Genomic DNA, 14,904 nt, shown 5'->3' on the forward strand with positions numbered 1-14,904 from the left:
CTGTCCTATACCCTGTTGCCAGATTGAGAGTTTAGAGAGCAAGCTGCAGCATTCCAAAGGTGAACTTCAGGAGAAAGAGTTGAACATCCTCCAACAAGATCAAGAGATAAATCGTCTTAAAAAGGAAACTGGAAGAAAACAGGAAAAAGTAACAGATATTGAGAAAGTAAGTTTTTTATTTGCATAATGGTTTTTGTCTGTGACTATAGTCACTATCTGATTTTTAATCAGCCTAAACCATAAAGGATAGAGAGAAATGCATCCTGTTCATAAGGGGTTGAATCCAGATTTGCTCTTCTGTAAACAGAAGGCTCCTGCTGGAGGAAGCAAGGGGTGTCTGAATTTTTATTTATTTAATTATTGCTGAATACACACACACACACACACACCTCTTCACAGCAGACTTTTATAAGTGCAAGGGCTGTGATGGGGTGGGGAAGAAGTAATTAGCAAATATTACTTCCCATGCAAGCAGCTTTTTGTATTCTTAATGCATCAATTTGACAGTAAGTGTCTATATAGGATTGTGGCCTCATTGTTTGTTTCCCTTCATCTCATGGTGGTCTTTTAAGTCTCCTAATATGCTACTGATTAGTTATCATAGCGAGGACAGAAGGCTACATAGATAATGGCTCTGATAAGGCATGGCAGCAGAATGGTATGTTAAAAATGAAAAAAAAAAGGATGTAAAAATGCTTAAGTTTTGTTAATGCACATTGTTTACCCCTTTTAGAAGGTGGAGGAACAGGAAAGGTTCATGGCAGAACAGCACAAAGAAATACTTGATTTGGGTCAGCAGCTGAGGCTAGAACGTGAACAGATGAAAAAGGTCCATTTGGAGCTATTGGAAAGTCGCCGTCAACAGGCTCAAGCTCAGAGAGATGTGGATAGGCTCTCTCTTGAACTGGAAGAAGTGAACCACCTCTCGCATGAAAAAGTAACTGTTTTTCATAGTTCTTCCTGTCAACAGAATGGCCCGATACAGGAGTGTTCCTGTACCCAATTTAATGTGTATTGGGCAACAATGGCTTCCTCACTTTAATGGGGGTTCATTGGTTCCCTGCAAGCAGAAAGGCAAAGAAGGAAGGATAGAGAGAAAAGTATTGTTGCTGATATTATTCATTTTATAATTGCCTTTTAGGAAAGTCGTACAAATCATTTGGCAGAACAACTAGGGGCAGCTCAGGCACGGGAAGCCCAGTTAGAAGCAAGAATGCAAACGGAGATTAGGAGGCTCTCAGCAGAAATACACTCACTAAAGCAGTCTTATACGTCAGAGGTAAAAACAAAATTGCTCTTACCAACATGTGTTGTATTTTTAGATGTATTAGAACTGAACAGTTAATTTTTATCCTGGAATTTTAGAGACTGGCCGTAGGTTTGCTTGGCACCTTGGTTTAAAAGGAAAACTTTTGATTCTGGCATTGCAAATAAGGGAGGACAGAGGAAGGTCCATGGGCCAACCTACAGTGATTGGCAGTGGCTCTCCAGGGTTTTAGGCAGCGTTCTCTCCCAGCCCTACCTAGAGATGCTGGGGATTAATCCTGTGACCTTCTGCATGCAAAACAGATGCTGTACTACTCAGCAATAGGCCTTCCCCAAATGCTTCAGGACCATTCATCTTTCTCATCCCTTCCCAAACGTGAGTTCAGCTACCTTCATCAAATTACTAAATCAACACTGATAGACATGACTTTAACAGCAGAACATTTGATTTTGAGGATTGTTCTTTGAACAAGGAATTCCGTAATTATGTATCAATTGGGACATTAGCTTAATAAGGCTATTTGTTCCATGCCTCTATTATAAGTTTAAATAAACGGATCATAAAGTTTTTAATACATTTTGCTGTCTATCTCTTCAGAAACTCTTACATGAAACAGAGGAAACAAAACGGAAGGAGTCGATATCTAAATCTCATCACCTTTACGGGCAGTTGCAGCAGCTGAAGCTAGACCTGGAAGATGCACAAGGCACTGTCTGTAACCTACAAGAACAGCTTCAGTCCAGAAATGACATGATTGACGCAGCAAATGAAGCTCTGCTTCTCAAAGTGAGTAAGCACAAGAATGTGTTTTCTTGACATACAAGGCAGCATGACAAAAAACTCATGTACAAGGAGAAATTAATAAAATTATCCAACTTCACTGATACTACCAAAGATTATTAGCAATTAGGCTTTTGTGAGACTTGAGGGCCAAAGATGGTCCTCCAAGCCTATTTGGCTACGTAGACTCCCCCCAGACCACATCCTGTCTCCCCAGAACCTGCCTCTCACTGGCTGTACTCTATCATCCTGGAGTGCCTTTGCTTGGCTGGAATGTGTCCTTGATGGTGCCTCTGGCTTGGCTAGATGGAAAGGTAGGGGTGTATGGAAACCTCTGGCTTTTGCATGATGGAATCCAAAGCTAAGAGTCCCATCCATTGCTGTGCTTAGTTCTGTCTTGGACCACACCCACTTTTGCCTCTAGCTGCACTCGTGATGGGTGTTCAACCCCAGGGAATGCAACTGTGGGACTTAAAATTTTCCCCACCCCAGGTTTGGAGACTGACTAGACATTTTTAGGGGGTGGCTGTTGTCTTACCTATGTCTTCCCATTTCCTGGATAATATCTAGAATAAGAAATAGGAAGCCCAATCATGTTCAGTGTCTTCCTGCCCTCTGTAGATGGCAGCCAATGAAGTGGGACGGGAAAATGCTGAAAACATTGTCACCGAATGAAGTGCTAAGCTGATGTGAAAGGCATAATATTTTCTTAATAAAAGTGTTGAGTTATTTGTTTTTATTACATTTTTAGGAATCTGAAGTAACAAGACTACAAGCTAGACTTGCAGGTCACGAAAGAACAGAAAGCATCAAGCAACTATCAGCCCCACAAAGCATATCCACTCATCAATGGTTAGATCAAGAGCCAGACTTTGACAGGCATTCTCAGAGAAAATCTGCAAGCATTAATGATCCAAGTTTTAAAGATGATGGAAATTTATTAAAACCGAAAAACATTTTTACATCCAATTCTTTGGTAATTTGTAGGAAGCCAAAAGACACAATTCATGACTCACCAAAAAGTCCAGATGAATCGTCCTTTGATCCTTTGACACACATTGTGGAAGAGGATGAGACTTGTGATAGCAGTGACTTCCAAACTCTTAGTGGCATGCTAAAATATATCAACAAAGAGATGAGTTCTGAAAATTCTCCATAATTTTCACCTGATGTAAAGGACAATTCAAGTATGTATTTCTGTACCATAGTATTTCTTAGGCGAATAGGACACAGTTCACTTTGTCTGGTGGTGGGGCAGGGAAATGATAATATTGTTCCCTCTTTGAGTTACATTTTATGGAGCAAGCATGACTACTAAGATGTATTAACTAATTAATGTTCCTCTAGGACAGACTTTACAAATGCATCAAGAGTGCATATAGGGTCCCTTTTTTTTTTTTAAGGACACGAGCTCAATCAAAAAATAAAAAGCACGATCCTTTGCAGAAATAAGTTCCACTTACCTATCAGGTGAGTGTGCATAGGAGTGCAGCCTAAACCTGAAAACCGTTTTGAGGAATTTTCTTCAGGACTAGTTTTTACCTGATTGTAATTGCAAATAGAGCAATATGAATAATGTAATTCAATGCTTTTGATAGATAATAGGATATCATCAAGTGTATAAGTTCTGATTTAGACCAGGTAATGCTGTATCCCAAGAGATGTCCAAAATCATTTATGAGAGCTGTCAAAGTAGGGATGGATCTCTCTGGGTTTGTGATAGTGCATAGCATGTCATCCACAAATAAGACTATCTCTTGTTCCCTAACAGCTGCATGGATACTGCTGGTCTCACTACTGTATATCCATGGGTTGCACAGGTCAGAGGTTCCAAACACAAATAATAAATTAAGGCTTATTCCATTCCTTACCAGGAATGAGGGGTGGGGTGGGGGAAAATATCCTATTTGTAAATTACCCAGGAAGACCATAGGATCCTATCAAAGGCCTTCTCTGTATCAAGTAAGAGGAGGGCAGCTGGGTGATTATTATGCTTGTTCAAGTCCTTAGTGTGAGACCAGTAATTCATTTTAACTAGAATTTGAGGTCTGAATGAATTTCACATTTGTAAATGCCTATGTTTATATCTGTTTCAGGAACAAAGTTTGAGAAGTAACAGTGTGCTGGCAAACAGTCAACCACAGATGGATTTGTTGTCTTCATGAATATAATGATGTGCCATTTTATACAAACCCTGTATATATTTGAGAAACATGGTGACTCATAATCCCTTCCTATTTATCCCAATTCTATTTTTTTATTACTGCTTTGAAGTAATTTGTACAGTAATAAAGGTGTGGTGTGTGTTTTTTTTTCTCTTGAAGAGAAATCTGAAGGATCTGGATTTTTTAAAAAACTATTTTCCTGATACTTGAATATTTCATCTAAATGTATTATTATTGAATTAATAAACAAACAATACACATTGTGTTACTTGTTTTTTCTGTTACATATCCACTACTGTAGTTACCACGTGAGGGGGAAAAAATCCATAAATTTGAACAATTTTTATTTTTTAAAAAAACTGAAAGGCATCAGCTTACCTTGTGGTATTGAATTTTGGGATTGTGTTGTGTGAATAAGTCCTTCCTTTTGTTTTTCTGAACCCAATGCAGATTAATATAATCGGGTGACCCACAGTTATGAGAAAGAGATCAGAGGAATGTACTGTATCTCTGGGCAAGCCATGCTATTCATAATTCTATAAGCCTCTCATGTCTGCCTCTCCCTTAACAATAACGTTCAGATCAAGGGCTATTACATATGTCCTTTTGCTCCTAACAAGCCCCCTTTACTCATGATGAATCTCTTTTTAAAATACATGGCATTTAAAAAAATGTCAACAGGAATATCTAACAGAAAACAGATATTGCAGCACCATAACAGAAGGCAAGTTGTTTCCTCTTCTAGATGCTGAATGTGAAGTGTTACATAGCGCATGTTTAAATTGGGAAGACCAAGAAACCCCCAGCCTGGCCTGCCTCCACCATACATTCTTTGATAGCCTTGACAGTGTCTCCCTGCTGTGGAACCCCTTGATATGTTTTTGCTAGTCCTTCAGTGTCCAAGCAGCCATCAACAGCAGTACTGCCTGAAACAAAGGGTAGCTTCAGCAAGAATGTAATTTGGCCACAATGATTGTGCCCAACAATGATAGTTACCTGTTTAAATTATGATCACCCACCTTTCATATTTTGTTGCTCAAATTTTCAGTTTAAAAACTGCTAAAACCTTGAAGCCTAACTTCCCTACAATGCACTATCGAGCCAGATTATGCAACCTTTATATATAACCATGCCCAAACGTCTATTTTTGTTTTTTGCTGTCCATACGGAGATTATCTTCTTAGCTCTGTAATGCACAGGTATGCACCTTTAGATTTGCTGACACCTAAAGTCCTGTGAATAAAAGCATCCAGGGGAGTATTAAGCTTTTGTCCTGCAAAGCTACCAGACTATCCACAGACTGTCTAAGGGAAACCTTCCAGCGCACCTGCTACCATCCACAATGGCTCAGAAAACTGTGCTCATCACAGGTTGCTCCTCAGGAATTGGGCTGGCGCTGGCTGTAAAAATGGCCACTGATGAACAGAAAAGATTCAAAGGTAACACCTTCTCTCTTTAATTTTGCTCACCTGTGTTGCTGAACATTACCTAGTATGAGCTATGTTGAGTAGTAAAGCTTTACATAGCGTGACTTGATGCAACTTTGCATCCTTGCAGTCTCTGCAATTTAATTTTAGAAACGAGTGTAAGGGTTTTTCTTTTTTGGAGAAGCCAAATGTCACTAGCCTCCATTATTTCACAGCCTGGTCCTATGCTTATTAAGAAGTAAGTCCCACTCAGTTCAATGGGGCTTGCTCTTAAAACCAAGCTACACAGGAGCCGTTTATTTTAATCTATATGTTTAAATTAGAATTGAGGGACTATTTCTATTTTTAATGTCAGCTGATTATTTTTCTTTCTCTTCTTTTTTAAAAAAAGCCACAATCCTCTATCCACTTGTATGAAAGTAAGCCTTTAAAAAAAAAACAGGAAAAAAAAACTGGTTGTAGCATTCAGAAAGTATAATTCTATACATGTCTGTTCAAAAAGAAGCCCTGAACGCTGCAACCAGTTGGATTCAATGGGTTAATTATGTGTTAGGTTCTGGCCATGCTGTTTTATTTTCTTCTAATCTGGAGCCTCTATCAAATGGACGTGTATTCGGGTTTCTATGACCTTCAAGTCTGGAGCTGAAGGTTTATGTAATCGGTGTTCTAATTTTCATAACCCTTCTGAAAGGAAAGGCTAAATACTGCTGTTTGTGATATTTATTTTCCTTCTTTCTTTCTTTTTTCCCTCTTTTTTTTTTGCAGTTTATGCTACAATGCGGGATTTGGCCAAACAGGATAAACTGATAGAAGCTGCAGGCAATACTGTTGGAAACACCTTAGAGATTAAACAGCTGGATGTGTGCAGTGAGGAGTCTATTAAAATGTGTGTCAGTAGCATCCCAGGAAGGCGTATTGATGTCCTAGGCAAGTAATGAATACCAATGAAACATTCGTTTTATGTATATATTTTAATGTAAAAAATAATATTTATTTGTTACATTTCTATCCCACCAATCCTCCAAGCAGCTCAAGCTAGTTCTCCTCCTACTCATTTCATCCTCACAATAACTGGCCTGTTCTGGTAACTCCTGATTGTATTACTGCCCTAGGTTGATGCAAATTTCAGCTGGTCCAAATTTCAACTGGTCCAAAACAGGGCAACTAGGGGATGGATAGGGGCTGGAGATCCTTCAGGTCATCTGGTCCCCGGGCATTTAAGGCTTCAAACTTTAGAACAAGTACATTGAATGAGGCCTGGGAACAGGCTGGAAGCCAGTGCAAATGGCAAAGCACTGGTATTTTGGGATCTGGTCTCCCATAGGCACCTGCCTAGTCCTTGAGATGGTCATCAGAAGAGCCTTTGTCCTGGTTCCTCTGCTTAATGGACTGAGGTAGGTGGTGACAAGGGGGAAGGCCTCTTTGGTGGTGGTGCCTAGTTTATGGAATAGTAAAAGTAAAGGGACCCCTGACCATTAGGTCCAGTCATGGACAACTCTGGCACTCATCTCACTTTACTGGCCAAGGGAGCTGGCGTACAGCTTCCGGGTCATGTGGTCAGCATGACTAAGCCGCTTCTGGCGAACCAGAGCAGCGCACGGAAACACCATTTACCTTCCTGCCGCAGCGGTCCCTATTTATCTACTTGCACTTTGACGTGCTTTCGAACTGCTAGGTTGGCAGGAGCAGGGACTGAGCAACGGGAGCTCACCCCATCGCAGGGATTCGAACCGCCGACCTTCTGATCAGCAAGCCCTGTGGGTTTAACCCACAGCGCCACCTGCATCCCAGATTATGGAATACCCTCCCCATAAAGGCTTAACGGTACCTACATTATAGTCTTTTAGGCAGCCAAGGGAAAGATTTTTATTCCCCTTTCAAGTTACACATTTCATGCTCTTAATTTCCGCCCCTTGCTTGTTTTAAAATGATTTTATGCTGCTGTGTTCATACTAGCATTTTGATGCTGATGTGCAATGGTGCTTCTTGTTTTACATTTTTTATTTATTGTTGTAAACTGGCCAGAGACCTGGGTTAATAGGTGGTCCCACATGTTTGTTGCACATGAAAAGAATAAGAGCAACTTGAGTAGCAAGTGATGGCTGGTCGTTGTCGTTGTTTTGCATTTATACAGTTAGCAATGCCGGCATGGGACTCATTGGACCTATTGAATGCCAGACCATCAAAGAGATGCAAAACGTGATGGATACAAACTTCTTTGGGCTGGTCCGCCTGCTGAAGGAGATTTTACCCGACATGAAGAAGAGAAAAAGCGGCCATATCGTGATTATTAGCAGTGTCATGGGAGTACAAGGCAAAGTAATATTGCATCTAATTAGTTACTGCAGTGTGTATTGCAGTTTAATGATGGCTATACTCTGATCCCACGGCTGGTGGTAGTTATGCTCCTGAATGTCAGTTGCTGGAAGCCGCAGGAGAGGACTCTTGCAATAGGCTCCCGGTTATGGGCATCTAACATAGGCATCTGCTTAGCCACAGTGAGAACAGGATGCTGGACTCAATGACCCAGAAGGCTCTTATGTTCCCATATTCAAGAGCCAACTCATCTTACATTTTTATCCCATTTTAAGTGGCAAGACTACCTTTAGATTTGCCCTTTGTGCTTCCCCAGAATTAATTCTGCATCAGCCAGTGTTCAAAATTCCCATTGTTCTAGGACGGTGCATTTTGCATCAGGGAATTTCATTAGCACGAGCAGTTTCTGAGCTCGGCGCAGTACTGCACCTAAGATTTCAGATTAAAATTGCAGAGTGGAAGGGAAGGGGGACCTCTTTCTGTCTCCCCACTTCCAGCTACTCATGGAAGACTGGAGAAAAAACCCTCGTAGAATATTAGGGGGGTGGGCGGGCAGGGGAAGGACTAGATTATGTGAAAAATGAACAATGTTTTAGCTGCAGTTCATTCATTTTAAGCTTTGTATTCTTGTTACAAAAATGTGCCTAGACATTCTATTGTTGTGCCCATAACCTAGATTTAAGATGCCATTTACGGTAGCTTCTAGCTTTCATACCTCAGTTTTTAACACTGGCATCAGCTGAAGTTTTGCTAACGCTGAAACATCTCAGCCCTGGTTACTTCTGCTCCTGATTCAGCAGAAAGTGATTTTTGTGGCTTTTCCTCCCTCCCTTATTCAAGTAAAGGAATGCCAGATAGCTGGCTTGTGGTTTTCGGGCAAGAAACAAGATCAGTGACGACAATGATTTTAGTCCTATAGGCAACTGAGCTGCAATCTGCAGCTAAAGAGCAAAGTCTGCTCTTGCAACACAGTGCCCTTATTTGTGGCATTGTAACCCAGAACATTGTGTCAATGGAGTTGTGCCACAGTGTGTAGCAACAGCAAAGACTGTACAGAAGTGTTGTGTCAAGCCCTTCTGGGGGAAAGGACTGGGCTGGAGATTTATGGTGAAGCAACGGCAAGACTGAAGTTTACTTGCCTGCGTGTTATCCAAAATGTTATCTGAAACGCTTTCGGTTTGCATGGACTTAGAAACATTTGCCTAACCTAAGGGATGGGAACCATCTGGTGCCTTTTCCATCCCCTTTCCTGAAAACTGGAGGTGATTTGAAAGAAGGATGGCATGTGCATTCATCCCATTTAGTAAATGAGCTTTGGCGCAATATCTTTCGGGCAAGAGGTGAAAGAGGGGCAAAATAAATATACGTTCGTTGAACCTTCTTCTTGGCCTTGACAGTGATTCACTCTAATTTTCCTTAAATAAAAAAGCATTTGTAATGCTAACAGCCTAAATTGATGTTGATCTGATGTTGTGTATGGTACACAGGAGACTCTTACACGATGGTTTCATCATCAGCCCAGGGTATATTAAGATTAGCAACTCACTTTTAATTATTATTTTTTTAATCTATAGGGATTTTGTTCAATGATGTTTATGCTGCATCTAAATTTGCGGTGGAAGGATTCTGTGAAAGTTTAGCCATACAAGCGCTCAAGTTTAAACTTAAGTAAGTATCAGCCTGGCTCATTTATTACTGTACTTTAATTTAAATTTACTTCGGTGCTGCTAAAGCAGCTGTTTAATTTCACCCCAGGAGGTGCACTGGCAGAGTGTCTGGGACAGGGGTCTGCAAGGTTTGCCCCACCTGGGCCGGTTCACTCCAATGGAGATTCCTCTGTGGGCTGGATCACGCACGCGATTTCTGGCATCTGCGCGGACGCGATTTCCAGCGCCACGGAAATGAGTCCCCGTGCCGTGCTGCGCCGGTTTAGCGCAGCACGCGGGGGCTCACCGATCAGGGGGCTCAATTCGGGGGCAGCTCATGGGCCGGTTAAACGAGCCCCTTAGGTTGCCGACCCCTGGTCTGGAAACCACATGTTATGCCACTCTTATACAATCTTCAGGTCATATAAATCTTTTGCCTTTTACTTTTTTTTATAAGATATTTATTAAGATTTTCAAAATATTACAAAAGAAAAATAGAAAAAAGAAAAATACAAAATAAAAATAATTAAAAACAACTCAATCTTTCCATTACTTATTTTTCATTAGCTTGTTTCCTGGACCTCCTCACACCTCCCTTTTTTGTATTCCAATTCAGTTTGTTGGTTCAGCAAATCCTTCCCCTCTTTGTTTATCCTAATCTTTAATCTTAAAATATTGTAACATTAAATCTTTACCTATTTATAATCCATTTTTCATATTCCCTTATAATATTGCAGCTAAAAACCACTTAGTTTCTATCCAACATCGTTCTAACATTCATTAATTTTACAATATTTCTGTAAATAGTCTTTAAATTTCTTCCAATCTTCTTCCACCGACTCTTCTCCCTGGTCTCGGATTCTGCCAGTCATTTCCGCCAATTCCATATAGTCAATCACCTTCATCTGCCATTCTTCCAGAGTGGGTAGATCTTGTGTCTTCCAATACTTTGCAATGAGTATTCTTGCTGCTGTTGTGGCATACATAAAAAAAGTTCTATCCTTCTTTGGCACCAATTGGCTGACTATGCCCAGGAGAAAGGCCTCTGGTTTCTTCAAGAAGGTATATTTAAATACTTTTTTTCAATTCATTATAGATCATCTTCCAGAAAGCCTTAATCCTTGGGCATGTCCACCAAATGTGGAAGAATGTACCTTCAGTTTATTTACATTTCCAACATTTGTTATCGGGCAAATGATAGATTTTTGCAAGCTTGACTGGGGTCATGTACCACCTGTATACCATTTTCATAATATTCTCTCTTAAGGCATTACATGCCGTAAACTTCATACCTGTGGTCCATAACTGTTCCCAGTCAGCCATCATTATATTATGTCCAACATCTTGTGCCCATTTAATCATAACAGATTTCACCGTTTCCTCCTGAGTATTCCATTTCAACAACAGGTTGTACATCCTTGACAAAATCTTAGTTTTGGGTTCTAACAGTTCTGTTTATAATTTTGATTTTTCCACCTGGAAACCAATTTTCTTGTCCGAATTATATGCCCTTTTGCCTTTTACTAAGGATGTCCGAGGGTGAAATGCAAGATGCAAATGCAAGAAAACAAACTCGTCGTTTTGCATATAGTAGATGACTTACACAATATATCCTGTTTCTTTATTTTCCCAAACAGTCTAAGTTTAATAGAACCAGGGCCTGTGGTTACAGAGTTTGAAAGAAAAGTGTTTGAAGATGGGATGAACATGGATCTTTCAGCTGCAGATAAAGAAACAGCAGACATGTTTGTAAATATTTACCTGAAAAATTACAAGCAAATTTTCCAGACCCTGGGACAAACAGCTGAAGACATAGCAGAGGTAATGCATTAGAAGGTTTTTATGGAATTTAAGACTGGGTTACATAATTATGGTTCCCCAGCCTTGAGACATTATGCGACTGGCAATTGCTCAGCATCAGCTTCTGATGAAATTGCAATCCAATGAAAGTGGGAGGAAGTGACAGCCAAGTCTAAAAATATCTGTACTCACAAGGCTCTGTTAATGTGAGTAATAACATTTTAGGCAGGAAGAGTCTAGCCAATGCCAAATGTAACTAGGCAATGGGCCAACCTTTGTCTGAGCATCTTACCGAAATCACTTGCATGAGCTTAAGTGGATAATATCTTCATTGCATATCTTTAGGCGCCAGGCAAAAACATTCCTCTTCTCCCAGGTCTATGGCCTTTTTAAACAGTGGTCTGTGTGTGTGTGTGTGTGTGTTACTATGTTATGTACCATATTTTTCCGTGTCTAAGATGATGTTTTTTGCCTTAAAATGTTAGGCAAAAATTGGGGGTCGTCTTATACACGGATACTGAATGCAGAGTGGGGCATGGTGGCAAGTTTCTGCAGCAAGTGGGCAGGCAGGGGATCAGTTGTGACCCCCCAAAAAAGCTCAGTAACTTTAGCGATTGTTGGCGATGACTGGCGAAAGCACGTTTGGCGGCAAGTAAGTGTGCGGGGGATTGGTGGTTGTGGTGGTGAGCGGACAGGTGATTGGCAATGGCCAATAACTTTAGCAATGGTTAGCAATGGCTGTGGTGAGCACACAATTGTTGGTGACTGGGCGGGTGATAGTGGAAGCTTCATTCAATTTCTTCGGTCTCAATTTTTCCAGAAACAAATAACACATTTGAAACTAGGAGTATTCTATTACTGGTAAAGGTAAAGGTAAAGGTACCCCTGCCCGAACGGGCCAGTCTTGACAGACTGTGGGGTTTGTGCACCCATCTCACATCTATTGGCCGGGGGCCAGCGCTGTCCGAGGACACTTCCGGGTCACGTGGCCAGCGTGACATCGCTGCTCTGGCGAGCCAGAGCCGCACACGGAACGCTGTTTACCTTCCCGCTGGTAAGCGGTACCTATTTATCTACTTGCCCCCGGGGGTGCTTTCGAACTGCTAGGTGGGCAGGCGCTGGGACCGAGCAGCGGGAGCGCACCCCGCCGCGGGGATTCGAACCGCCGACCTTTCGATCGGCAAGCCCTAGGCGTTGAGGCTTTAGCCCACAGCGCCACCCGCGTCCCCTCTATTACTGGTAGGGGACACTTATCTTGAAGGAATGTTCTGAGAGTGTCACTGATATAGCAGTTTCAGATTTAAAATAGTCAGAGGTGTGTGTGTGTGTGTGTGTGTTTAAACTGTTCCTGCTCTTCCAGTAAGCTCACTTTCAAAACATCATTGCTGGAACAACATAAGCAACCCAAACAGCAATATTGAGTTAAAGCGCTGATTTTATTCCCCACGGTTTTTTCTCTTTGCGTTCTCTACCCCCACTTCCAAATATATTTGCACACACATACATATACACACACACACACTCAGTCTGGTGCAATTCCAGAATGTTATCATGCCTTCTTTTCTCATCCTTACAGCATACAGTGAAGATAATTCTGGCCGAAAATCCTCCTTTTCGTCACCAGACCAACACATTATACACTCCAATTACAACACTGAAATATGCTGATCCAAATGGAGACCTGCCTATTGATACCTTCTACAAAATGGTTTTTCAGCATGATAAGGTTTTCAGTGCGAGTCTTAACTTCATTAAAATGCTGCGTTGGAAAAGCAGAAAAAGCTTTGACTTGGGAGGAGGAAGATCTTCCCAATGAGCAAATGGGTGATTTCAGCTGCCATGTGGGCTATTTCACACACTTTCATGTTTCCTTATGTGTAAGCACTTGTGTGGGATGGGAGACATCTGAAATAGCCCTGACTGAAGCTACAGCCCTATACACAATCCTTACTTGGGGGCAAGTCCAACTGAAGTTGGTGGGGCTTACTTCTTTTTTAAAATAATATTTATTAAGTTTTCCAATTTAACAATCCAATAAAAGCCACATTAAAAACATTCCAAATTATAAAATAATCAAACAGTCCAACTATTATGCCAAATTATAAATCTTTGTTTGACTTCCCATGCTCTGAGGTCAGGGGGTGGCGATCATCTCACATTTGTTCTGCTACTAAGTTAGTCCAGGTGATTCCCATAAATCAATCTGATGTTAATCCTTCGTTCATTTTTCACAGCCTCCGAGTTCATCTAGCAGGCAAGTTAAATCAAACAATATGTTCCTGTGTGGGTGTTTATCTTCTTCCATGTCTTTCGCTTTCGTTTCTTCATGACTGAAATTATAAGCTACATGTCCCAAAATGGAGGAAATCTGGCTTTCTGCCAATTGTACCAGGCGTATGTCCAAATCTCTTCATTTTAAGTCTGTCCATGTACTATTCTGACCACCTCAATATTTTTCCAACACATACTTTCATTTACCTTCAAAATTGGGTAGGCATAATGTGAAATCTATTGAAAGATCAAATAGCTCTTCTTTTGTGTAAATGATCTGCTTAAGGGCAACATATACCACTTTAGGCTAGCAATGGATGTGTATATGTTGCACTTTTAATGTTTCCCCATGTGGGGGGAATCGTTTACATGGAAAAGTAGCATGTCAGGGAAAAGGGTTTATCATGCCTCAGAGTCTCCCTAACAGACTATGTTTCTATGTGAAATGGTTTCTGTTTTTAATTAGAGAAGTATTCAAAGATGCAATTCTTCTCACCAGCAGCCTGAAAGCTTTACACTTTTTGCATAAGAAGAGCCCGGCTGGATCAGACTAAGTTCCAACATGCTGATCCAGAGCTGCCAGGGCAAGCTTATCCAGAGGAAGGATGAAGCTACAAAGAAGACACATAGTATCTTTAAATGAAGCCTTTTGGATCCTAACATATCTTTTACCTGCTTACTGCATATAACCCCCTCATGCACAGCAACTATGTTGCTCTATGTCTCATATGCTTTGCTCCAACCGATTTTCAGTTTCTTTGTTCAAGCTTCTCTCCTACTTTATCTTAAATATACCCATAGTTGTCAACTTTCCCCTTTTCTTGCGAGGAATCCTATTCAGAATAAGGGAATTTCCTTTAAAAAAGGGGAAAGTTGACAGCTATGAATATACCTTCCACACAACATACCGTATTCTCATCTCTTTGTGAGGATTTCTAGATGCTGCCTCTACAGAAAGTACAACTGTTTGCTGGTGGCACTTACAACAAAGGTCAATTCACATAACAAACTTCTCAGGATCCTGGGTACATACCAATTCCATAATAGCTAACTGTATATAATTTACTGTGTGTACATAAAATGGGTAGAAGACAAATTGCTTCAGCAGAGATTTCAAGAAATGTTGTAGTGGTTTGTCACCTAATCCAGCTGTATTCACACATTTGGAAAGCATTTACATGTTACTTGTGGGTTCAGAATGTGGCTAGAAATGTACATTCAGCTGAAAGAGA

The 14,904-nt window shown here is 40.8% G+C and overlaps 2 protein-coding genes across 3 annotated transcripts in view; both read left to right on the forward strand.

Annotated features, from left to right (window-relative positions):
* CCDC18 (coiled-coil domain containing 18) overlaps positions 1-4,472 on the forward strand; it is a 30,414-nt gene extending 25,942 nt beyond the window's left edge. For both annotated transcript variants that reach the window (XM_082227714.1, XM_082227715.1), the window contains exons 24-29: positions 23-166; positions 734-937; positions 1,142-1,279; positions 1,865-2,053; positions 2,799-3,234; positions 4,144-4,472. In XM_082227714.1, coding sequence (XP_082083840.1) covers positions 23-166; positions 734-937; positions 1,142-1,279; positions 1,865-2,053; positions 2,799-3,206 — 1,083 coding nt within the window. In that variant the 3' untranslated portion in view covers positions 3,207-3,234; positions 4,144-4,472. The remainder of the gene's footprint in view (positions 1-22; positions 167-733; positions 938-1,141; positions 1,280-1,864; positions 2,054-2,798; positions 3,235-4,143) is intronic.
* An 828-nt stretch (positions 4,473-5,300) lies between these two features.
* On the forward strand, positions 5,301-13,221 carry LOC309535152 (retinol dehydrogenase 8-like). Its single transcript, XM_082227987.1, has 6 exons — positions 5,301-5,651; positions 6,405-6,570; positions 7,778-7,953; positions 9,530-9,623; positions 11,239-11,422; positions 12,978-13,221. Exons 1-6 carry the CDS (start codon positions 5,555-5,557, stop codon positions 13,215-13,217), a joined length of 957 nt encoding a protein of 318 aa, XP_082084113.1. The 5' UTR covers positions 5,301-5,554; the 3' UTR covers positions 13,218-13,221.
* Positions 13,222-14,904: the final 1,683 nt, after the last annotated feature.

The sequence above is a fragment of the Podarcis vaucheri genome (assembly GCF_965113315.1).
Source record: "Podarcis vaucheri genome assembly, chromosome: 6".
Taxonomy (NCBI): Eukaryota; Metazoa; Chordata; class Lepidosauria; order Squamata; family Lacertidae; genus Podarcis; species Podarcis vaucheri.